Source organism: Protopterus annectens, chromosome 1.part1 (assembly GCF_019279795.1).
Source record: "Protopterus annectens isolate FY-2018-M chromosome 1.part1, PAN1.0, whole genome shotgun sequence".
In the NCBI taxonomy this organism is placed as follows: Eukaryota; Metazoa; Chordata; order Ceratodontiformes; family Protopteridae; genus Protopterus; species Protopterus annectens.
In genome coordinates, this window is record NC_056726.1 from 1,705,367,345 (window position 1) to 1,705,392,518 (window position 25,174).

At 36.8% G+C, this 25,174-nt stretch overlaps 1 protein-coding gene across 1 annotated transcript in view; it reads right to left on the minus strand.

Moving 5' to 3' along the window:
- Positions 1–25,174, minus strand: part of LOC122814049 (pancreatic secretory granule membrane major glycoprotein GP2-like) — a 217,973-nt gene that overhangs the window by 15,966 nt on the left and 176,833 nt on the right. Inside the window, exon 9 of the mRNA XM_044086655.1 lies at positions 760–786. Coding sequence (XP_043942590.1) covers positions 760–786 — 27 coding nt within the window. The remainder of the gene's footprint in view (positions 1–759; positions 787–25,174) is intronic.

Consider the following 25,174-nt stretch of genomic DNA (forward strand, 5'->3'; position numbering starts at 1 on the left):
GGATTAATTCATTTGGTACTGATTGTCCAAGCTCAGATACATATTTAGTTTAAAATGAGTTGGATGAGTTTCAAATGTTAATTTGTGTCTTATCACCTAAAGTTGGTTCAGCCATCATGCCTGGTACTTGCCAGTTTGTCACAGCGAATACTGGTAAAATATCTAAAAAAATAATTGTTTCTCTTTAAATAAAATTATGCTTTACAAGAATACTTAGCCCCATTCTTAGGCCAATGTTACTGTTTTATTCAGCTCATGGAAGAATAATGTCTATACTGTAGCTGAGCAATAATTATACACTGTAGTATTTTTACCAAGACAGACCCCAGAACTTAAAATATGGAAGAGAAGTCTCTATATCAAAATGCATAAATAGCTCATAAATAGAACAATCATGTGCATGTGACAGAAATTAGAAGCCAATACAGTTCCCTTATACTGCTGGGTTATGGCTCAACTCCTAGGAGGAACAAGTACAAATAATGACTCTAGAAGACCTAATGTGGGGTAATGAAGCAACAATGTTGAATCTTGAGACTTGAATTATGTCTTTCATTCAAGTATTTAGACATGTGACTCCAAATGTAACTGGAAGCAGTTGCAACACATAGATATGTTTTATATAGTTATTTCTGTTACCATTTTGCATGAATGAAATATGGTAATTTTTTTTTCTGTAATCCAAAAAAAAAAAAAAAAAAAATCGCTGTGGATGTTATTAAAATAAGGCATTGTGAAATAAGATATATAGGTACTTACCGGAAGGGGGTGTTAAATCTGAAAGAACTGAAAACAAGAAATAAGCATTAATATTATAGAAAAAAATGTATACAATTCCTACTTGAATCTTTATTTGTTTTTTTTCAATATTGTTTTAATATCATGCTGTTGTAATTGAAGGATTAAAGCATGGCATGTTAAGTACAGTTCCCATAGATTTTCCAGATTGAAATTTGGTATAACTTTATTCATTCTTATCTAATAATTGATGTGGATTGCAATGGCACTATGACAAAAATGTGTTAAAGTAAAAAAGTATAACTCTTACCCTAGCATCTTACATTGTAATCGGGCGGCACAGTGGTTAACGTTGTCACCTCACAGCAAGAGGTTCCTGGGGTGCCTTCTGTCTGGAGTTTGCATGTTCTCCCTGTGCTGGCGTGGGTTTCCTCCCACAGTCCAAATTCATGCATCTGAAAACAGGCTCTGTGGAACCTAGTCGGACATTCCCGGTCAACAAATGATAAATAAATAAAAAAATAAATAAAATTCCCAGAATGTAAATTTACAATCAATAATCATGTTTAAAACTTGGGGTAATTCTACTTTTATGGTGCAGTACTGTGTTATAAGTATTCTGTTTTATTCTGAATCACTACGACTGTAATCTGCCGATCTACAGAAAAGCATTCATGAATCCTGAATGTATAAATTTTGCTGTTTCAATTTAATATCCTATGAGCTAGGATTGAAGATAATGGTTTTGTTGCAGCTGTCTTTCATCTATACACAGTAAAACATACTCTCAGCTGGTCTGTTGACACAAATGCAGTTCATTTGCACATCTGACAGCGGGTCTCAGCTGAAAAAAAATTCCCCCAGAGAAAATTCTAAACATTCAAATTATACTACATTGCTGATAGAGTACCAAAAATTATTATTATTATTATTATTATTATTAACTTTTAATTCATTGTAACTGTACTTTTTTTTTTGGAACAAACTATAATTATTGCTGTAATCATATCTGACGGACTCCCTTTCAGAAGTGTGAGTCCAATAACTGCCAAGGCAAAGTGCAATTGTTTAAGAAGTACATTGAATTTTGAAACTTGTAGTTTATTATTTAGGTGATAATGTTCTCCAACACCCCCCCAGTTTATAAGGGTGTGATTTAATATATATATATATATATATATATATATATATATATATATATATATATATATATATATATATATGCATTGTGATTCATAGCTGGGTCACAAAAGGAAATGAAAAACATCTGACATGATACAGTGGATTGGGTTTGAGGGGCACAGCTCTGCTCCTTTGTACTTTGATTGTCAAACCTGTTAAACACAGACACACATATGCATATGCCTATGCATATGCATGAGCATATACTGGCAACCATTTGAAGAGTCAGTACCGCTGGAGAGACTCTCAAAATACTGAGAGTCAAAGGTTGAAAAACAGACTTACATATAGCAAGTCTGGGATGGCAACTGTTTGGAATATTCCCTTTTTTCCAAGGTATGGTGATAAGTTGGTATATATACATTCAGTGGGTGTGGGGGCTTTCCCCCAACAACGAGGGTATGGGGGGTCTTGTTCACATGCAAGAAGGAAGTTTAAAGTAGAAAAGAAGTCTTCAAGATTTGATCTTTTCCTGATTTTTTTTTTGGGGGGGGTTCTGTTTGTCGGCACTCAATGTTTTGAGCGTTGACATATAAATAAGGTGTCACGTATATTTACATAGATGCACACAGGTTTTTCTATCTTTCATTATCTCTCTGTAAATATTATAAACAAATATATATATATATATATATATATATATATATATATATATATATATATATATATATATATATATATATATATATATATATATATATATATATATATATATATATATATATATATATATATATAATTGCAGTGTGGAGAGAAATGTGTATTCCAGATGACTGGAGAATAAGCATACTCATGCTAGTGTACAAGAACAAAGGGGACATCCACAACTGTAGACAGTACAGAGGCATCAAACTCCTACCACATTGCATGAAAGTTCTGGAGAGGGTGATTGATAAATGGATATGCAGAATAGTAGAATGTAAGATGGGAGATGAAAAGTTCAGATTCAGATCAGGATGCAGCACAATTGACCCAATGTTTGCATTGAGACAGATACTTGAGAAGAAACTAGAGAAGAGGAGAGAGTCAAACTGGGCTTTCTTAGACTTGGAGAAAGCATATGACAAGGTTCCAAGAAAGCTGATCTGGGCAGTACTGTGGTGGTTTGAAGTCCCAGAAACATTGGTAGAATTAGTACAGGCTATGTACAAGGACCCAGTGACTCAAGTACGAACAGTGTTTGGCCTCACTGAGGGGTTCCCAGTGGAAGTGGGTGTACACCAGGGTTCAGCTCTGAGCCCACTGCTGTTCATACTGGTAATGGACTACATCAGCAAACAGGTTGGATGGGTCAGAGCAACAAAGCTGCTGTAAGAACTTCAGCAAAGGATAGGAGAATGGAATGCAAATCTGAAGGAACATGGGATGAAACTAAGCACAGATAAGACAGTGGTAATGGCAGCAGATTGGGGAAATCAGAAGAGGCTGAGAATAGAGATAGATGGGAAGATAGTGGAACAGGTAAACAGCTTCAAGTATCTGGGAGGGGTGGTTGAGGAGAAGGGTACTCTGAATGAAGAGGTCAAAGCTAGAATCAGAGAGGCTGCAGCCAACTGGCATAGAGTATCAGGTGTAGTATATGACAGAAGAATGCCAAAGAAGCTGAAAAGTAAAGTGTACAAGACAGTGGTGCGACCAGTACTACTGTATGGTACAGAAACCTGGGCAGTAAAGGCAGAAGAGTTGAAGAAGCTAGAGGTGATGGAAATTAAGTACCTGAGAAAGGTGGTAGGATGCACACTGCGGGACAGGCGAAGAAATGAGGACATAAGAGCAGAAGCCAAAGTAGCTCCAATTGCAGAAAAGATCAAAATCAAAGAAAACAGGTTACGATGGTATGGGCACATGTGTAGAAAAGCAGAAGACAATCTGGTGAGGGAGATTTGGGACAGACAGGAAGAAGGTAAGAGGAAGCGAGGGCATCCAGCAAAGAGGTGGATGGATTGTGTGAAAGAAGATCTGCGACAGTCAGGCATGAGTGTTGAAGAAGGCAGGAGAGTGGCACTGAATTGAGAGAGTTGGTGACAGTTAATACGATACCCCGACCCCATGTAAATGGGAAAAAGGGGATGATGATGATATATATATATATATATATATATATATATATATATATATATATATATATATATATATATATATATATATATAAAGAGCAAGAGAGAGAGAGAGAGAGGTATGCACACACACACACACACACACACACACACACACACACACACACACACACACACGCCACATGCACACACACACACACACACACACACACACACACACACACACACACACACACACACACACACACACACACACACACACACACACAGTCTGTATACATGTATACTTGATGGACATAGAGCTGTGGATTCATAACCAGAATGTAGACTGTTTTCTTTTCACTTTTTTTCATTACAAATTTTCACATTTATAACACTGTTACTACCATTTCTCTCCTTTTGCTGACTCATTTTAGTAGGAACATATAATTATGTAGTCATCTTCAGAATGCTACCAAACAGCATCTTCCCCATTTTGCTGTTTTAATTTTTAATGAGTTTATTGTGACTGACAAACCACACTCATCTGCCTGTCCAAGATGTGTCTCACTACTTTTCATAAAGTACAGTAGTGATGACTGAAAATCAGAATCTCTTGTCAAAATACTTCTCAGCCAAACTAAAAAAAATAAATCTTCAAGTTCTAGAAGAAATGAAATAAAAATAAGATTGTCATCAAAATAAAATATCATTATGTATATTATGTGAAATTCAGCAGAATGAAGGATAACAACTAAAAGGAACTGATGCATACACATACAAATCCACAACTCTTGACTCCAGCCAACCAAAATCACCCAGTCTACATTTTGAAAAAGACTTATTAGCATAATTATATCCACAGTCAGTAAAATGCCAATTTATCCAAAGTGTCATCTAATACAAGCTTAACATAAAAGATAATAAAATGTATATTTATCTTTAGAGATTCCATATCTTTATCATTTATAAAAACATTTCCATGTATTTATTATATAAGTCCTATTCCATTCACAAACAAACAAACAAAAAAACACAGAGACAGCAAGAGAGAGAGAGAGAAAGACAGAGAGAGAATTTATGAGTCATTTGGGTCTCCCATGATAGAAAAAGTATTGATACATTACCCCTACAATAAATAAAGAACTAAGCTACAATTCAAAAATGCATGATGATCTGCACAGTACTTGTCAGTTAAGAGTATACAGGGCCGGGCTTATAAATAGGTGAACTATGCAACCTTTTATGGTGCAGTACCATGCCAACATGTTTGTAGAGGTGCTTTTTCCCCATTTATTTATTTTTTAGAATAATGTTTCTTTAAGGGAAAAAGAAAAATGCACCTGAGGAACACAGAGCACTCTTGGGGGGGGCTGTGCTGCAGCTAGCAACTTGACATTGCCTTTAACACTTTGGGGTTAATGGAGTACAGACCTTGTAACGTTCAAATGTATCCAAAAAGGTGCTGGAACAAGACTGTTTTTTTTCTTTTAGCATTTGTAAACCGAGGGACAGAGGCACTGCAGGGGCATTTTGATATAGAAAATAGCATGGTGCTGGATGCTGGTAAGTAAAATGCCATTATTAATTTTACAATAATGCTTGCAGACTGATCAACCAGATATACTGGACAATATTTATTTTGTGTGGACAGTTGAAATTAAATGAATGGTGCAGAGAGGGAAGTATCATTATTGTACAATGATGCTGTCAGTGAGCAACCAGATGTTCTTTGAAATATTCTTCTGCCTTTGTGATTTCTGTGGAGCATCCTAGTATGTATAACTTTAAATGGAGCAAATTGTCTTTGTTGACTGAGGAGGCATAGCTTTCAATCTCATACCAAGAAATCTGTACCTAGTTCTTAACGACTTACTTCCACAATCAGGGACAAATACAGAAACAATGAAGGACAGTCAGGGACAATTTTAAAATATTGGTGCTATTAACCTGATAGTTGACATACTAAGATAATGTCAATTAATGTTCATTCATTGAAGTAAAAGAAGTCTATAACTCTTATTATTGTCCTTATTTAATCAAGGTAATCCCGCACTTTTCTCCTAAAATCACCAATTTTGGAGAGATTGGGGAGAAAAGCAAAGTTCTGAGCCAAAATCAGGGGCATCCCAGAAAGGTAAGGACAGCTGAGGGGTATGACTCTGGGGAAAGCAAATAAAATAATGGATGCTGTGGGTAGCAAAGGCCCAGAAATAGGGACATATTTTAAATATTGCTCTCATAAACTTTGAAAGTTGCAGGAAAAACAGGATTTTTGTTATCATGTGTTTCCAAAAGGAAATGAAGTCCGAAACTCAAATGAATGCCACTATTTAGTGACAACAGCCTTCATTGATTTACCAGAAAACTACATATTTTGTGAAGAGCAGACTAAAAATATGAAACAAAAATCTGGATATTCAGTGAAAATCTGGACAGTTGAGAAGTTATGTGTGGAGGTGAAATAATGCTACATAGCCATCAGACATGGAGGCTATAACTGTTGGGTGAGGGCTGGGATGGCTGAATGAAAGTAACACTCTTGTCATTTGCTCAGGCTTAAGCAGTCACTATCTGGCTTAGCAGGACTAGTGCACATTTGTGAGAAGTAAGATAGACTACTTAATTAGAAGTCTGATATGCACAGACAGAAATCACTGTTGCTGTGTTTTGTGGAGAAAAATGGCAAGTTCGTTTGGTATGGAAGCTGTAAGGTTTGTCTTAGGTGATCATCCGGCCTCAGAGTATATTGTTGAACTCATTTATTTTTCTTTAACTAAAAACTTTTTTGAATTTAATGATGGTTTGTATCGACAAAAACAAGGCACAGCCATGGGGGCAGCTTTTGCCCCTATGTATGCTAATCTTGCTAGGGGCCTTTTTTAGTCTGAATTTTTATATAGAAATTATTTTTTTTGTAAATATGTTATTAAATATTATAGGTTTGTAGATGACTTGATTTTTTTGTTAGAAGATGGTGAAGGTTTAGTAGATCAATTCATTTTAGATCTACATAATAATAGATTTTCTTTGAAATTTGATGGGTTCAAAAAGGGTGTTTCTATTTCTTTTCTTGACATCATGTTGAATATTGTTGATGGTAACTATCTAGTGACATCAGTTAATAGAAAGTTTGATGGGGGTATACAATATGTTTATGGCACTAGTTGTCACCCTCCCCATACAATAGAAGCTTTACCATATGGGGAACTGGTAAGAATTTCTAGATTATGTAATAATGAGGTTGTATTTAATAAGGAACTCAATTCATTAATACAAATGTTTTAACAGAGGGGCTATAGTGAGGAAATAATAACAAATAGCTATTGGCAGTTTTCTGGATATAGGTGAAAAAAAGTTACTAATAATTTGTTTAATAGACATCTAGTAAAGTATAATGATATGAATAATAAACAGAAGGATGTGTTATATTTTGTTACAACTTATGGTTGGTTTAGTGTTGAATTGGTTAAAATGATTAACCATTTTTGGAAATATTTTAGTTCTTTAAGTAGTGTGTCATTATGGTTGAATGCACATCTTAAATTTTCTTATAGAAGAGGGAAAAATATTAAAGATTTTTGGGAAATTTATAAAAAGTAGGTTTATTATGCCTGTAGCCAGTGTACAACACAGTCTATCTGTGAAGGGTACTTCTAGATGCGGTAAATGTAAAGCTTGTCATTTTATAGTTTCTCATTTTTCCTGTATTAATAATGTTAGTTTTAAAACATGTAATGTTTTTAATTGCAATTCTGAGGGGGTGATATATGCACTTAAATGCCCTTGTGATAAATTTTATATTGGAGAGACCAAAAGGCTATTTAAGGTTAGGCTTTTGGAGCATGCTAGGGACATTATTAATAATAAGGAAGAAAGTTCTGTAGCTATGTATTTTAGACATTTTCATCACAGTAAAAATGAGGGGTTACAAGGTACTGTTTTGGAGCAAATACATCATTCGCGTTATGTCAGCGTTAATATTAAACAAATTTTATTATATAAAGAAGCTGTATATATTTTGAAATTTAACACTGTGCATCCCCATGGTCTTAATGAAGACTTTAATTGGAGAGCATTGATTTGATGTAATGAATTGATTTATATTTAATTGATTTATTGTATAATTGTTTTATGAATAAGTATAAATTTAGTGCTGGTATTTGTAAGGTTTTTACTCCTTGAAGGCTACGGCCGAAACGTCAGAGAAATAAATTTGTTAACAAAGTTGTGGATTCTTCTGTTGTTTCATCTATTTCTTCTGCTGGTTGTGGGTTGTTTATATATATGAAAATGGCAAGTTGTCTGCTGCTGTTTAATTATTATTTTAATTTTGCGAGACTAATGTTATTATCTGAAGCAATATGCAGTATTTTAATGTGTGGCAACTGTTTCAAACAAAGTTGAAATACATTTTATAGTTGTACTCTTTTAGCATGATCAAACATCGGAGTTGTACATCAAAGTAGTTATAACTGCTTGGAGGTAGTTGCTTGGATGGAAGTAACTGACCCTGTTGTCACTTTCTCAGTTTGTCATCTCTAAAAAAAAAAAAAAAATATATATATATATAGAGAGAGAGAGAGAGAGAGAGAGGATAAATTCATCACAAAATATGCAGATCTTCAGAACTTATAGATGCTGGTGGCCCCCACATACCAAAGCTTTATAAATGGATGTTGACATGTACTTATTAAACACCTCTGCCATGAACTCCACCTAGTATAAAACCAGACCTTATCATAGATGTACACAGACGGTTTCTATACTTGTTTATTTTTTTTTTTTGGGGGGGGGCTGGGAATATCATTGATTCTTTTACAATCCTCCTCCAAACAGGTCAATATATCTTTTGTTGGACTGGGGACAGTGTGGTCATTATTTCTTAACATTTCCTCCCAAACTTCAGAAGGGTGCTCAGAGCCTCACAATAACCTATATATGAGCACTGTACTGTCTCTAGAATTAACAAGCTGGAAATTTTATTGTAATAAATTTTCCCATGTTCCTTACAATTAACATCTGATGCATATACAGGAAGCTATCTTGTTGAGGTTGAATAAATAATCATGCTGTGCATATACATATACATATATAAATATATATATATATATATATATATATATATCTGTATGTCTGACAGCAAATATGTTTTGTTCTGTTTGTTTTTACAGTTTATCCCCACTGTGACTGTCTTTTGGGGGTAGGGGTGGAGGAGACATAAGTATGATAGCAGCAGCTTATAATATGAGTGTGAAAATTTATCTCAATTTAATTTTACCAAATTTAACAACATAGGGGATCCACAGAATAAGACTATTTTGAGGTGGTTTATGGGAGAGCAGGTACTTTTCCCAGATACTATATGTGTATCTTGAAAGCAATTGTTTTCAGTTTATTGTCAAGTGGTGTTTGGTCAGCTTTAAGCATTAAAACTTGGATTCAACTTATTTCTTCCTTGAAATGAAAAAGTAGAGTTGAATTTCTTTTCCGTGTGTATGATTTTTCTTCAGGTCATAAGTTAATCAAAATGATGAAAAAAGATCTGAAATTCAGCCCTGAGCATCTAGAACACCCATGGCTTCTGGGTGCCTTGCGGTCCCCAAATTCCCAGCTTAATGCAATATTTTTTCCTCCACAGTTACCAGATGGCAGCCCTGTTTAGATAATGTTGAATGGATAAATAACTGCAGTAAAAAAACAATGAATAAGACAAACTGTGAGAAAAAATAGTTAGGAAAAGGTAAACTGGATAGTGTGAATAGGCCAAGATTGGTTGACTGGATGGGGGTACATCATGCAGCCTGCTCACCTAGGGCACCAATTTACCTAAGGTCAACCCTCTTAGTATACAGTATGATGTATTATTTTTAATGTTAAATATTTTCTCCAACTAATTTCTGAATGGTGGAGCACAATATATAACTGTTGCTGCATGAAGTAATTTGGATTCACAAAGCAAAAGTAATGGCATTACTTAATAACATCTTACTCAATACACACACACACACACACACACACACACACACACACACACACACACACACACACACACACACACACACACACACAGTTTTCTGCTGCTTATATTTTGTTTATCCTTGATCTGTTCTGGCTGCTGTGAGATAGACAACCACAAAGAATTAACTGCAGTTGTAAAATCTGTGCATTCATCTATCTCACAGCAGCTGATACAGCACATTGTGAAAACCACTGTTGCTGCAGTTATGTTTCTTGGTTTTGTTCTTTTCATTTTTTTTTTTTTTTTTTTACTTTTTGCAAAATAACCTCGGTTTTAAAAAGATAAAAAATATGTGCATGGCCACCATGCACCTTAAAAGTGAAACTTCTGTAATGAAGTGTGAAAATGAATACACACAGACATGTATACACACACGGTTTCCAAAAAATATATATTTTTGCACTTCATTATAGAAATTTCACTTCTAACATGCACGGCAGCCACACATATTTTTTATTTTTTTTTATTTTATCTGTTGTTGACCTGGTAAGCCCACTGGAAAAAAATGGTCACATTCCAGCGGTGGCTTGCTTGGTCACATAGCAGGCAAATAAAGGTAGAAGGAATTAATCCCTGTACCCTAGGCATAGGAAACACCACATGAATGGCTCATTTCTTTAGCCCTCTGCCTTGCAGACATAGGTAACTGTGTAAGGTATCCACACTGAAATTCAGTGATGTCTCTGTCACTACCTTACTCTCTCTGCCACCTATGAATGTGGTCCACCCCCCCCACATACACACAAACACATACTCATGATTCCGCAAAAGTGGCTGACCAGCTTTACCTATATGAGAGAATGCTATTGCAAGCTGTTTAGCTTACCACCATACACTGACTGCACTACCAATTCCTTCTTATAGGAGGAGCTGTTGCAGCACCAAAACTATCCTTTGACTTCTTGGCTTTGTCCTTTGCTACAAGATTGAACATCAATAGCCATAGCCATGGTACTACAAATCTGGGAAGTCTGTGGTTAGTGGTGTGGCTGTTAATTGAAGACTGATGGAGTCCTTGGTCATGGAATCAGGTGTGGATTAACTGCTTGGCACAGCATCTCACACAAGTCAATTCCTTGCTGTACCCCAGCCTAAGAGAGAATAAAACTTAGTGAAGCAGAGGGCCTGGAATGCTATCTGAAATGAAGGCTGTGGCTTTGTATTGTGACTAAAAACAATGTGTGTGTGTCTGTGTGTGTGTGTGTGTGTGTGTGTGTGTGTGTGTGTGTGTGTGTGTGTGTGTGTGTGTGTGTGTGTGTGTGTGTATCTGGCTGCCAGGGATCACTCACCCTTCACTTTCAGTGTGTGTGTGTGTGTGTGTGTGTGTGTGTGTGTGTGTGTGTGTGTGTGTGTGTGTGTGTGTGTGTGTGTGTGTGTGTGTGTGTGTGTGTGTGTGTGTGTGTGTGTGTGTGTGTGTGTGTTTGTGTGATCACAAACTCCGTCTCACTCTTCACTGTCAGTGTGTGCGTGTGTGTGTGTGCTTATGTATGCCTGTGTATGCGTGTGTGTGTGTGTGTGTGTGTGTGTGTGTGTGTGTGTGTGTGTGTGTGTGATCACAAACTCCCTCTCACTGTCAGTGTGTGTGTGTGTGTGTGTGTGTGTGTGTGTGTGTGTGTGTGTGTGTGTGTGTGTGTGTGTGTGTGTGTGTGTGTGATCACAAACTCCCTCTCACTGTCAGTGTGTGTGTGTTTAAAAATCTGAAGCAGAAGTACAGAAGTCAAACTCTGCCCTTTATAGTGGAGTTTGACTTATGTACTCCCATTACACTTTTTGTTACACTCTGAGCTCTCACACAATTCCATAAGAAGTTTCACTTCAAAAAGATAAAGATCCAGTGAAGAAAAGTGGCAGCAGAGGACAACTTACTTTTTAATTTCTAGTGCAGTTAGCTTTTTCTAAACGCTGTGGACAACAGGTAGAAGGTAAAACAAAAAAGGCAAAGGACAAAGATCACTCCAACAAGTTCCAGCAAAGTGGAAAGAAGTTTAATGAGGTTAGCGCTTTCGTACAGCTCAGTGCCTGTACTTCTTCAGACAAAAAAATCATTAAATGAATCACTTATATACCTTCCCCCTCCAAGTAAACCACACCTACAAAAATTCATATGAGTAATTATATTAGTAATTAAAAGAGTAATTAAATTAAATTTATTTAATGTAAAATAAAAAAAGAATAAATAAAGTTAAAGGTACATTAACACACAAAATAATCCATTAGAAGCAATCAGTTAAAAAAATCAATGAATAATAAGTAATATATATATATAAAGGAAGCAGAGAATGACATGAATTCGTCATTTATGATGTGTGTTCCATAGCTTGCATCTTGAAACTTAGGAGTTTAATTAGATAAGGAATTTGACGAATTCATGACATTCTCTCCTTTATTTATACATATTACATATTGTTTATATATATATATATATATATATATATATATATATATATATATATATATATATATATATATATATATATATATATATATATTTATTTATTTATATTTGTTGACCAGGAATGTCCGACTGGACATAGGTCCATTTTCAGCGGAGGCCCGGGGAGAAAAGCTCCACAGTTAAAATAAACAGACAGTAGTTACATTGGATTACTTAACGATTAACAATTTACATAGCAATTACTTACAACATATTAACAGATGAAGAACATAGTACATCAGTAGACAACTAGAATCTTTATCTGTGAAGTACATTACAGACATTAATAAATGTTACAATAAGAAGTTTCTGCTGTATAATAAGTACTAGGCTTATGAGCATCTGAGCTTGCTATAATCAAGGTAGTTAGTGGAGTGGAAAGAAAGGTAGTGGTTGGATGGGGTGGGTGATATTAGAGTGGGAGCTGCAAGGACATAGCCAGCATGTTTTTAGGTGAGCTTTTAGTAAGGTTTTGAAGTGGGTGCATGATGGTATGGAGGTAATTGTGGGTGGGAGGGAGTTCCATAATTTGGCTATGGTGCAGGAGAATAGTGCTTCACCAGCAGAGTTATTGGCTTTAGTGATCTGCAAGTGTTTTTTCTTGCTGGATCTTAGTGGTCTGGTGGTGCGATAGGGTTGGAGTAGATTCTGGAGGGATGGGACATTTAGTGGATGGTTTACTATGTATAGATACACATTTTTATATATATTTTTATATACATATATAATTTTACATTTATTATAGTAGGCCTTTTAAGATTTATTTGTGTATACACATGTATTCTTGCATTTATCAATATGTAATATTTTAACATTATATGCATTTGTTGCTCATATGAGCTGATATGCATTATATGCATACATATTTGTATTTTCCATCTGCATTATTTCATTTTTATCTTCAATTTTTGAAATATACATTCATGTTTTAGGTGTGTTACAGGATTTTTAGCTGTTCAACTTTTTACGTCTACCAATTTTTCATTGATTTTTTTTTAATTGATTGCGTTTAATGGATTATTTTGTGCATTAATGTACCGTTAACTTATAATTACTAATTAATTACTCATGTAGATTTTGATAGGTGTGGTTTACTTGGAGGGGGAAGGTATATAAGTGATTCATTTAATGACATTTCTTTGTCTGAAGAAGTACAGGCACTGACCTGTATGAAAGCGCTTACCTCATTAAACTTCTTTCTTCCTTGTTGGAACTTGTTGGAGTGGCCTTTGTCCTTTGCCTTTTTTGTTTTCCCATAGTTTGTTTTCTATTTTTAGGTTTAACAGGTGGAAAGTAAAAGCTCACTTTAATAAAATGTTTTATTGATGAGAGATGATTTTTTGCTTAGAATAAGTACACTTTATAGCAGGCTGAGATAACCAGATTGAAAACAAAGATTACTGAATTAGAAACTGCAGTACTTGAAAAAGGCATGGAGAATAGGTAGGATATTTGTTTTAACCAAGGGAAGAGTTAGGTAAGTATGTGGCATGGAGGATTAAGGAAAAAATACAGCATTGTGAAGTTTTACAGCTCAGATAGAAAAATTTGAAAGACTATGACCAATGTGGAATTATAGCAGCAAAGGAATTACATTAGAGATAGTCTAGGCAAGGATGTGATTGCGATTTTCAAAGAAATTAGAAGCAGGTAACTATGCAGAGGACAGCTCTTCAAAGAATAAGTCTGAATCAAAAATGTGTACAAATGATGGCAGAACAACTGGCAGAGATGAGGCTGGGAAATGGAAAAGCATGAGGGAGAGATGAAACAGGAAGAAAATTTTAAAAGGCCATAAGGAGGGAAGAGGTCCGATATCTTAGCAAAATTTATAATGAAGCAGGAGAAAAATGCACTCCTAACAAATTCTTTTACTATCGAAATAGTGGAGGATTTGATATCCAAGACTGGGCAAGATAGATCATATCCAATAAATTATCACCATATTTCTTCTATTAGCACAGATTAAAGTTACTAGTTATGGTTTTGACAGCAAGAATGGGGATTTATGCCTCAGATTTAATTGCTATATATAACAGAGAGACTTTAATAACAATATGACTGCAGACAGCATCTGTCAGCTTTGAAGAATATATCCAGATGAATCCCAAATACCGGCTGGCCTTCTATCAAAAAAAAAAAAAAAAGAAACTTTAATATGGTTGAATAGGACCTTTTTTCTATGTTTTCAGTGAGCTGGGAATGGTGGCAAAGTTTTGGAGAAGGATTTAAGCATTATACTGGGCACCCAAGGCCCATCTGTTGCCATGAGAGGAGTTGACTGAGGAAGTGGACGTAGAAACAAGTTCTAGGAAAATTGCCCCTATTTGCTAATACTTTTCATTCAAAATTTGAGCGCTTTTCTTAAAAATGTACCTGGAAAATAAAAGCTATTAAAGTCTTTATAGATTACTGCATGTTGTTGTTGTTGTTTGTCTTTCGGCTTTTCCTGGTTAGGGGTCACCACAGCGGAACTCCGGTCCACTAATGATTGGCAGTAGATTTTCACAAACGCCGAGGTGCCAGCTCGACGTCCAACCTTCAACGAAGGCACACCCATTTACGCATGTCTTTCGAATGCCACCCAACCACAGGGAGGACATGCAGACTCCACATAGAAGGCACTCCCCACACTCCAGCCGAGAATCGAACAGGGAGAACCTCTTGCTGTGTGGCAACAGTGCTATCGCTGCACCACCGTGGCCTTTATAGATTACTGCATATTAACAAATAGCCTTGATTTGGTGTTAGATAAAATGGAAACTGAAATGGAATGTAACTGGTCTAAGACAGTGCAACTGATAGTTACTTGAATAAAGTGGCCAATAGGTGAAGAAAGGATACTTGAAAAGAAGAGCCTGAAATGTATGAGTATGAAAATTAATGAATACTACAAGGAGAAAATCAAGGTAAACTATGAAGAGTTAATGGCACAAATAAATAAGCTGCTGGGATATGGAGTAATAAAGTGAATACTATGTTTGTGCAGAATTAACACCATATAGATTATTATTGTATTCAGGGTTCTCTGTGTATACATTTTCTTGTAGAAAGGGATAGCGAGAGGGTCTAAAGTTGTAGTCTTGCTGTATAAGTTTTGTGTGGAGTGGGAAATAAGTTATAATAACTAAAGTGAGACTATACCTCCCTAGAAAAAATGTGGGAATGAGTTATGATAACTAAAGGGAGACTGTACCACCCTAGAGGAAATGGGGGAATGAGGTATGATAACTAAAGGGAGACTGTACCACCCTAGAGGAAATGGGGGAATGAGGTATGGCAGATGTTCATGTGAATATGTTACCTGTCCACAGCTTGTGTGTTAAAAGATGATGGAAGAGGTAGGGATGAGTACATTTTCAGAAAGAAGAAAAGGCAGAGGTAGAGACACAAAGAGAGTTAGCTATAGCAAGTTGAAAGATCCAGCCTCTTCAATTTAACCTCCAGTATTCGGTCCAAATGATACTGAAATATTAAATGCTAGATTTTTCACTGATATTATTTTTCTGATCATCAGCTGAAGTCTTTTGAAAGTCTGTGTCATCATGATGCATTGGAAAGTCTAATACTTTGTTAAATGAGATACTTGATCTGAAACTGGTTGGGTAAAAGAACTTTCAGTGTTAGGTTTAAAGATATGTTATCTGAATCCAGGATGATTATTTGTTGAGTACCCCAGAGGTCTGTCCTTGGGCCTTTTTTATTCTGCATTTTTATCTGTAAACAGTACAACTTTGGTATTGTTTTCCAATCTCTACTCTGTTATACTCTGTTATACTCTTCTGTCCTGCCATTTAGCTTACTTTGTCTTGTCCCTTTTCCCTTCCTCTTTGTTTCTGCTATAGTCCTTAGCCCTAGCTATTTTTTAAATATACTAACACTCCCCTCTTACCTCTTACTTCCAAGAATTTAGCTATATTCTGCTATTTCACTGGTTGTTTCTGTGGACTATTTCTCACTTGCCTTTTTTTCCTCTACAGTTCTCCCTTTCTTACCACTTCTACTTTCTCTACATAGAAACTATCTTTCTCTCATTGGTCCACTCCTCTCCTTCTCCTCTGCTGTTCTTCTTTATTACCATAACTTTATCCTCCTCTCCTTCTACTCTCTACTAGCTACTCTTGCCTGTATTAGGAAGCTCCTCCTTTGCTAGCACATCTACTTGAGGCTAGCCCCACCCTAGTATTCCAGTTTTTTTCACCTGTCCTATTCCCCACCTTCTTACCTCATATCCTGATCCTAATAGTATAAAGATGGATTGTCCAGTGTGGCGCCATCCTTATTAGGCTCATTCTCCCCCTGGCTGCTGTGTTCCCCTGGCCCAGTGGGTCTGCCTTTATCAATGTAATTATCTGTATGGCTATTTCTGTTTTGCTTCTTTGCAAGGAAACTGCTGTGCTGTTTTATCATTTGTATGTACCTAACAAGCTTGCTTTTGCATTTTTGGTTTTTTGAGCTAAAACGGTTGTCTCCATGAATCTGTAGATTTGCTCAGTGCGAAGGATTATTGTGGTATGTAGCTTGAGTCCTACCTAGAATGTTTTCAGTTTTGCTCTCCCTGTCCTAATGTTGCTTATTGCTGTTTTTTCTTTTTCTTTATCTCGCTAGAATTGGTGTATATCTACCAGATTAATTACTTGCTGTACTATACATGATATCTTGTAGAGTTTAGCGTTTGTATTCTCCACACTTTAGATACCTTGACCGAGGGTCATTAAGCACGCTCTCATGTTTAATTTTTTGATACATGCTGTTTAATAGGAATCACATATCAGCAAGTACATACCCTATGGAATTTTCATTCAGACAGACTTAACCAACATGGTTTATGGATCATTCTGATATAAATCCCCTTGTTATACTACTTGTTACATGGGTAGTTTAATTTCCCTCTTTGCAAGCACTGCCTCCAAACTTCACCCCACACGTGGCTAGTATCTATGCCACACACTTTGACTCAGGTTTACTGTATTACTAAGGGTGATTTACTAGTGTTTTGGCTACTGTATTGTGCTTATATTTATATCTGTGAATGTTTTTTACAACGTGCCACTACTGGAAGCATTGCTGAATTCCATTTATCAGTCCTAAAGCCTGGCGTTTTAGGGGGACAAAACAGAGTATTGGCTTGTTGTTTTAGATTTACTCCTTTTGGCACCAAAAGTATCACTTGTAAGGGATGCATATACTCCTGTTATCGCCGACCTGTGTCTGTGTATGTTTTTCCTTTCCTCAGTTAACTCACCCCTCCATGTAATAGTGTTGCTACACTCCTTATCAGGAGCATTACTTTAACTGTAAAACAGCTGTTCATCAGCGTTAGCGCATGATTGTGAAGTTGGCTACCTTTATTAGTAGTTTCTGCTAGTGACAACCCTATTGGTGGTCATTGCTATTGAAAACACGCATTTCTAAGTGCGGAGTGGTTTATTGTAGCATGGATACACTATGTGAAAGCAATTTTAAAGCTGAAATACACTTTGAATGACTCGATGAAATATCAGCTAAATGCAGGCTATTTCTATATATTCTTTTTAGCTACTTTTATTCTTTTATTAAGAGGTAGCAGCATAACTCAACCCTGCTTATAAGAGGCTGTGCCTTCTTTCTTGTTTCCTCTCGGCCTAAGGAACAGCTCTTTGGCTTAAAAGTGGACGGTATCCTTCTCACATAGATAAGCCCCAACCAGCTATTTTTTGCCTTTTAGTTACACCTAGTGACCTACCACCGACTGTTTTTTGTTGGTGAGTGGCTGTAAATTTATGTACTAAAGTACATCCTGTTTCAGCTTGCTGAATCTTATTACATGTATATACACAAAGGCTAAGGTTTACCTATGCTGTAGAATAGCTCCTTAACTTACCTTTTCTTAACAACATTAGATCTATGAGGACTATAACTTTTTTATTTCTACTCCTGAACCTTTGAATATGTGTCTGTTTTGATGCTGTTTTAGTATTTTGTAGACTAATGTATACTAGTGTTAGCTAAATGAAGCTGTTCATTTGATTGTTAATGCCTTATTCTTTTGCAATATCAGTTGATAGATACTGTCTTGTTCTTACCAGTCTAATGTATACCTATGCTTGATAATAAACTGTTTTTTGTAATTCTACTCTACATGATTTGAAATTAATGCTGATTATAGAAGTCATCCTAGAGTGCAGTTCCTACATAGCATCATTCTTGGTGTATGTGGTGGCTCTCTACATAGGAATGCATGTGTAAGATGTTGTTTATTATTGCATATTCAGTCTTTCAACCTTAATTTTTGTTCAATGTCATATGTTAGACTTTTTTACTGCACATTTTTTAATCTACTGCCTTCTTTCTCCTTTCCTTAACCCACCTAGCTTATAAACTCTATCCTGCTGTAAGACCTGTGTATGCTACCTGCCCACCCTGCAAGAACCCCCAACATAACTTCAACTATCAAACTACAAGCTAAAGGAAGCTGTTGTCCTATTTTTCAAATCTCCCTTCATCCAAAGAATCAGAGAAAGTATGTCTGACCTCTCTACTAAACTGAGAAGTTGTATTGTAACTAAAACCTACTATTTTGCTACAGTGTAGTACTTTGTATTAAATCTCCTACCTGAACCAGGTACCCAGCAGCCTACCCCCCCATCTCCCCTTAGGGTATTTCTCTCTCCTTATTTTTGTGTTGTCTAACCCTGTCCTCTTTCTTCTTCGTCCTCCTACATAATTTAAATGTAATTTTAAACTTTGTCCACTAGGGGGCTCCATTCCCAAGGCTCCTAGTAGCTTCTAAATAATCCTTACCTTTATCTATTTTAGTTCAACACTAAACTACTCTGTTATACTCTTCTGTCCTGCCATTTAGCTTACTTTGTCTAGTCCCTTCTCCTTTCCACTTTGTTTCTGCTATAGTCCTTAGCCCTAGCTATTTTTAAATATATTAACACTCCCCTCTTACTTCCAATAATTTAGCTGTATTCTGCTATTTCACTGATTGTTTCTGTGAGCTATTTCTCACTTGCTCTAACCCGCTCCGTTCACCCTGTGGGCTCACTTGGCTCCCCTACCCTACCCCCAATTCCCACATACCCCCAGTACACTTAACCTTATACTAATCAGACCACACCCCTATCTTCTATTAACCAATTACCTCTCACTTCCTTATTAACTTACCCATCCTATCCCCTGCTGCCTTCATCTACCACATTTTTCTCTCTAACTACTCCACCCTTTTACTATCTCATTAATTTACATATCCTATTCACCTGTTTTTCCCTTTAATAACTCTACTCTTTATCCTTGCTCTTACCTCTGTCTCATATCTCCTAGCATCTATCTCCTATTCCTCCCAGACATGCCTACTATACACAGGCCTACCCTCAATAATGGCCTTCTCTTTCTCATTATTATTACCCCCTATTTTATCACATTACCTTACTTGCTATGAGCATCATAGCCTCTCTAATTCTCAGCTCCCCTTAAAACCCACAATTTCAAACTCTCCTCTAACCATAGAAACCCACTTGGACATAACATCCTCACCATCCTACCTCCTTCCTAAATTCCACAGATTAACCCATATTATGTATCCACACACTAAAAAACAAATCCCTCTCCTTTATAAAGTCTCGAAACACCTTCATAGCCTGTTACGGCTCCTATTACTGCATGGAGATATACATCCTAACCCAGGCCCAAATAATACAATGTCAGATCCTCATTCTGACCATCCCATCACTTCTCACATCTCCGATGTCTCTGACAATTCTCTCCTAATAGGCCACCTCAATATTCGTAGCCTAAATAATAAAATAACCCAACTTCATGCCCTTCTACACATACACTCCTTTGACATCCTATGTCTTACTGAAACATGGCTGAAACCATTTAAAAGGATAATGATATAATCCCACCAGGTTATAACATCCTGAGATCAGATCACCTAAATAAAAAGGGTGGTGGTGTAGCAATATTTTATAAACTTCATTTACAGGTTACACCACTAAATACCCAACCTCCCTCACTCAATAGAATTGAAATCCTAATCTCTAAACTACAGATAAATGCTAATAAATTATTATATATAATCCGCTCCTATATCCCTCCATGCAACAACATTAACACTCTTGAAACTGTCCTTAATTGTTTCTCCACATCCTTTCCACAAGAAACCATACTCCTTGATGACTTTAACATTGACTGAAACTGTTGTAACTCTTCCCAGCCTAACATTCATATAAACCTATATGGTTTCAATCAAACCATTACCTCCTCTACCAGAACCCATAAACCTAGCAACAAGCAAACCACCTTAGACTGGATTCTAGTTAACAGTAATCCTCGTTCCTATAAATCAGGTATACTTCCTGATGATATTAGTGACCATTCTCTTATCTTCATTACCAGACAAAAAACTCTCATACCTAACCACGCAATCTATAGAACTATCCGTAACAAAAATCGCCTCAACCAAGCTAGCTTTCAAGCCGAACTTAAAGCTTGCAATTGGTCACCCCTTAAATACCTACAATTTGACAAAGTAGTCTCTTACTTTAATAATAAATCCTAGAACACCATGCCCCCTCTCGGACCGTCAGAACTAAGAGCGAACCTGCACCTTGGCTCACTAAGGAGACAAGACAAAAAAATCATTCAAAGAAATCAAATTTGGTCTAAATGGAGAAATACTAAAAACCCAACTGATCTTGAAATCTTTAGACAGTTGAGAAATGCTACAAAAAAATCAATAGTCCAAGATAAAAAGAACTACTACCATAAGCTCCAACACACCCAACATAAAAACCCTCAAAAATGTTGGTCAGGTATAAATAGCCTACTCCGCCCAGGCCAGTCCAAAACCCCAACTCCAGCTAATTTGACTCAAGATTCTCCCTGCCAAATTGCCAACTCCTTTAATAAATTCTTTGTGGACTCAGTCCAATCATTAGCATGTACCTTATCACCAGCCAGCATCTCCAACACACACTCACAAACCATTTTACCTCCTCCACTCTAATTACAGCCTGTTCCAACCTCTCTCATCCATACCCAGCTTCAAAAACTAAAACCATGTATCCCCTCAGCTGACCTCCTTCCAGCTGAATTTCTGCAAATGGCAGCTGGAGTACTTGCTTACCCTATCTCTATCTTAATTAATAGGATCATCACATAATGCACTATACCAACTCTTTGGAAGGTCTCATACATTATACCTCTACATAAGGGAGGAAGCTCAAGTGAACTCTCTAATTTCTGTCCCATAGCTCTACTTTCTCCTTTAGCTAAAATCATGGAGAGATGCATCCACCGGCAACTTCTCGATCATCTTCTCCAAAATAATCTTTTAGCCAACTGCCAGCTGGTTTTGGGCCTTTTCATAGTACTACTACTGCACTACTATCATTTGTGACTCAATTAATAAAAATAGAAACAACAACTTACTCACCACTGCCCTCTTTCTAGACCTCTCCAAAGCCTTTGACATGGTGAATCATCACTTAATGATAGATATACTTACTTCACTTTCAGTTGACACTCATGCAGTCAAATGGTTTGAATCCTATCTTAGAAATAGACAACAGGCAGTCCTCTGGGACAACAGCCTATCCACTCTACTCCCTATCTCACAGGGAGTCCCACAAGGCTCTATCTTGGGGCCTCTCCTTTTTTCTATTTTTTATCAATGACCTGAAAACATCCCTACCTCAAACCAACTGTATTCAATATGCCGACGACTCAACCCTAATCTGCATGGCAGCATCTTCTGCTGAACTTCAGTCTAATACCCAAAAAGTATGTACATTAGTTCAAAACTGGTTCTCCAAATGCTGTCTCTTCCTTAAGCCAAAATAAAACAAACTTCTACTGTTTACCCCTACCCAGAAGTCTCCCTCTATTGATTTCACAATTACATCAAATAATGGCACTATAATTGTACCAGACTCAACTATAAACTCCTAGGAGTAACAATTGACCATAACCTCAACTTTGACTCACATATAAACTCAACCATCAAATCAGTGAATAGAAAACTGGGATTCCTCTATAGGCTAAAACAATTCCTAACACCTATATCCAGGACTACTATTTCCAAAACTCACCTAATTTCCACGCTTCTCTATGCCTCCCCAATTTTTATAAATCTATCTAAAAATAATCAAAATAACCTGGCCACATCATACAATAGAATTGCCAGATTTGCCACTGGGTCCTCATTCCGTACTCACCATTGTCAAAATCTACGTAAACTAGGATGGTTGGAAGTGCACAACCAGCTTCTTTTTCAACAACTAACCATCACCCACAAAATCTTGCATCATCCTACAAATACTCCCATTCTCTGTAACTTGATCAACCACTATAAAAATCTAAGAACCCTATGCTCAGCCAATAAATTACTAGCTGCAACCCTAAAATCTAATAACAAATCAGGTGATTCTCTATTTACTAACACCATTGGAATCCTTTGAAATAAACTTCCAAGTAATCTTATATCCCTTTCGTCTACTCCTCTGGTCAAAAAGCATCTAAAACCTTCCTTAATTCACAATGGCTATGTCCATGCACCAATCCTGGCTGAAACTCTTTTTGTCACAACTAACCTTTTCTTATTTACTATGTTTTCTGCTTTAACCTGTGTTGCCAAAAGTGTCTATTTTGTCTTGTATCTATTATGCTATATACCTAGTTATATGTCCTTCCCTCACTGCTGTTTCTTTTGTTATGTAATGTAAATAAGCCTAAGTCCTAGGGTTTTTTTGTTACCGTGTATAACCAGTTGTTGATTAGTATCCCCTTATGTCTATAGTTACTTTTGTATATTAGTTGTATCCAGCTGCTGTGAAGCTTTTCTCCCCGGGCCTCTACTGAAAATGGACATATATCCAGCTAGACTAGCCCGGTCAACAAATGCAAAATAAAAATAAATAAATCTCAATGGCAGATATCAGTTAGGATCAGAGCTATCTCCAGTAAGTTATCACATAAATCTACAGACCAGTTTAGATTAACTTCATGCTTGGTGTATATAAAGTTACCTTAATTTTAACCAAGAAAAAGGTGAGGCATGCACAGCTGCATGGCACAGAAGTATAAAACCCTTACCATATCATAAATGTCCTATGCTCATTTGGAGGCATGGACATGGTGAGCCTACAGGGTGAAAATAGGAGTGACTGGTTGATATCAGCTCACTCATCCATGGTGGAGTGATGCAGCCTAGGCACACTGCAGTGAACAGCACATGAGCCTGATGAGCTCCATGATTCATAAGCAGTGAGCCACTTAGTTGGTGTTGAGCATGTAGGAAGTGCTCATTCACCTCCTTATAACAGCAGTTATGGAGTTAGCAAGACTGCCATGATGGAATGAGAAGTTAGGGCACATTTCTTCCTCATTCTCCTTATATGTCATGGGCCCTCATGGGCCCTGGACAAGGATCACGCTGAGCCCAGGAGAGGTGAAGGCAGGTTTGGTATAGCCAGCAAACAAAAAGATTAGATGATAGCAGCTGATTGTTAGCTACAAGGAGAAAAGAACAAGAAAAAGGTCAGTTAGTGAGAAGCTCTATATTTGTTGCTTGAAAAAAAATGCAAGACAAAGTGGCATTACGGAGATCTGGGAACAACTGTTGACTGCAGATTGAATTTCAAAAGTAATGCAACTGGTACTATTAGAGGTGCTACTTACAGTTTAAATTATCTTTAATACTATACTATCTAGACAATCTGTGTTTCTGGTGGCACTATTTACAACCGCATTGAAAAAGGTACGGAAACATAATGGATGTGTTTGTATTTATTTGATCAGAGAGTTAAATGAGCTGGAAATAATAAAGAGATTCTAAAACTGAAGCAATCTGCATATATCGCATGTTGTTTAGAGGGACTTGAGTCGGAACTAAACAAGTTCACTACATTTATAGGAATGCTCTCTTCTGGCTGGCAGATAGTATCAGCTCAGGCACTCCGTAATTAGGTGATGTCAATCTACTCTTGCCCCACTTTGTAAAGTCAAATGACTCCATGCATCTCAATGACTTTGGCAAAATTGTAACTCCTGCAAGGAGATAGATAAAAGATCAACATCTGAAAAACATACTGGGTAGTGTTTATACCCTATCCATCAAATTTGCATACTGAGGGCAAGCTCACCCATTGTACCAGCAACCAATTTGCATCTAGCACAAACTGGGATATTTAATAGCAAGACTTTCCAACTGAATTTTCCAGGTGGAAACATAGGTCATTAGTACCTTTAACCAAGGAATCTTAAGTATCCCATGACAATTTCTAAAATTATCTAACTTCCTTGATAGTTTGCTAAGCTGTTTTTGTTGACAGTGCCTCTGAAATATTAGACCATGTAGACCCTAGCAAAGATTTTATACATCACAACTATGGATGTAAAAAAGTTTAACTGGACTAATTCAAGGTATCACAAAGTATGGGCCATATATTGAGAGAGGGTGACTGTGAGCTGCCTATCGGGAGCTAGGATCCGCCACATAACACACGCACTCAGGTCACTCCAAAGCAAGTACAAATATGACTCTGTCATTGTACATGCTGGCGTGAATGACCTGAGACGTACCTCCCTGGACTACATGAAAAGAGACATAGAGGAGCTCTCCGATTATGTAGCCCAGGCTGGTATGACCCTGACCCTGAGCAGCATCTTGCCCTCACCAAGAATGATGCCACAATACAAAGACAAAATGATCAGCTTCAATAATTGGCTCAAGTACTGGTGTCATTCCAAGGGGATCCAATGTCTGTCAGCTTG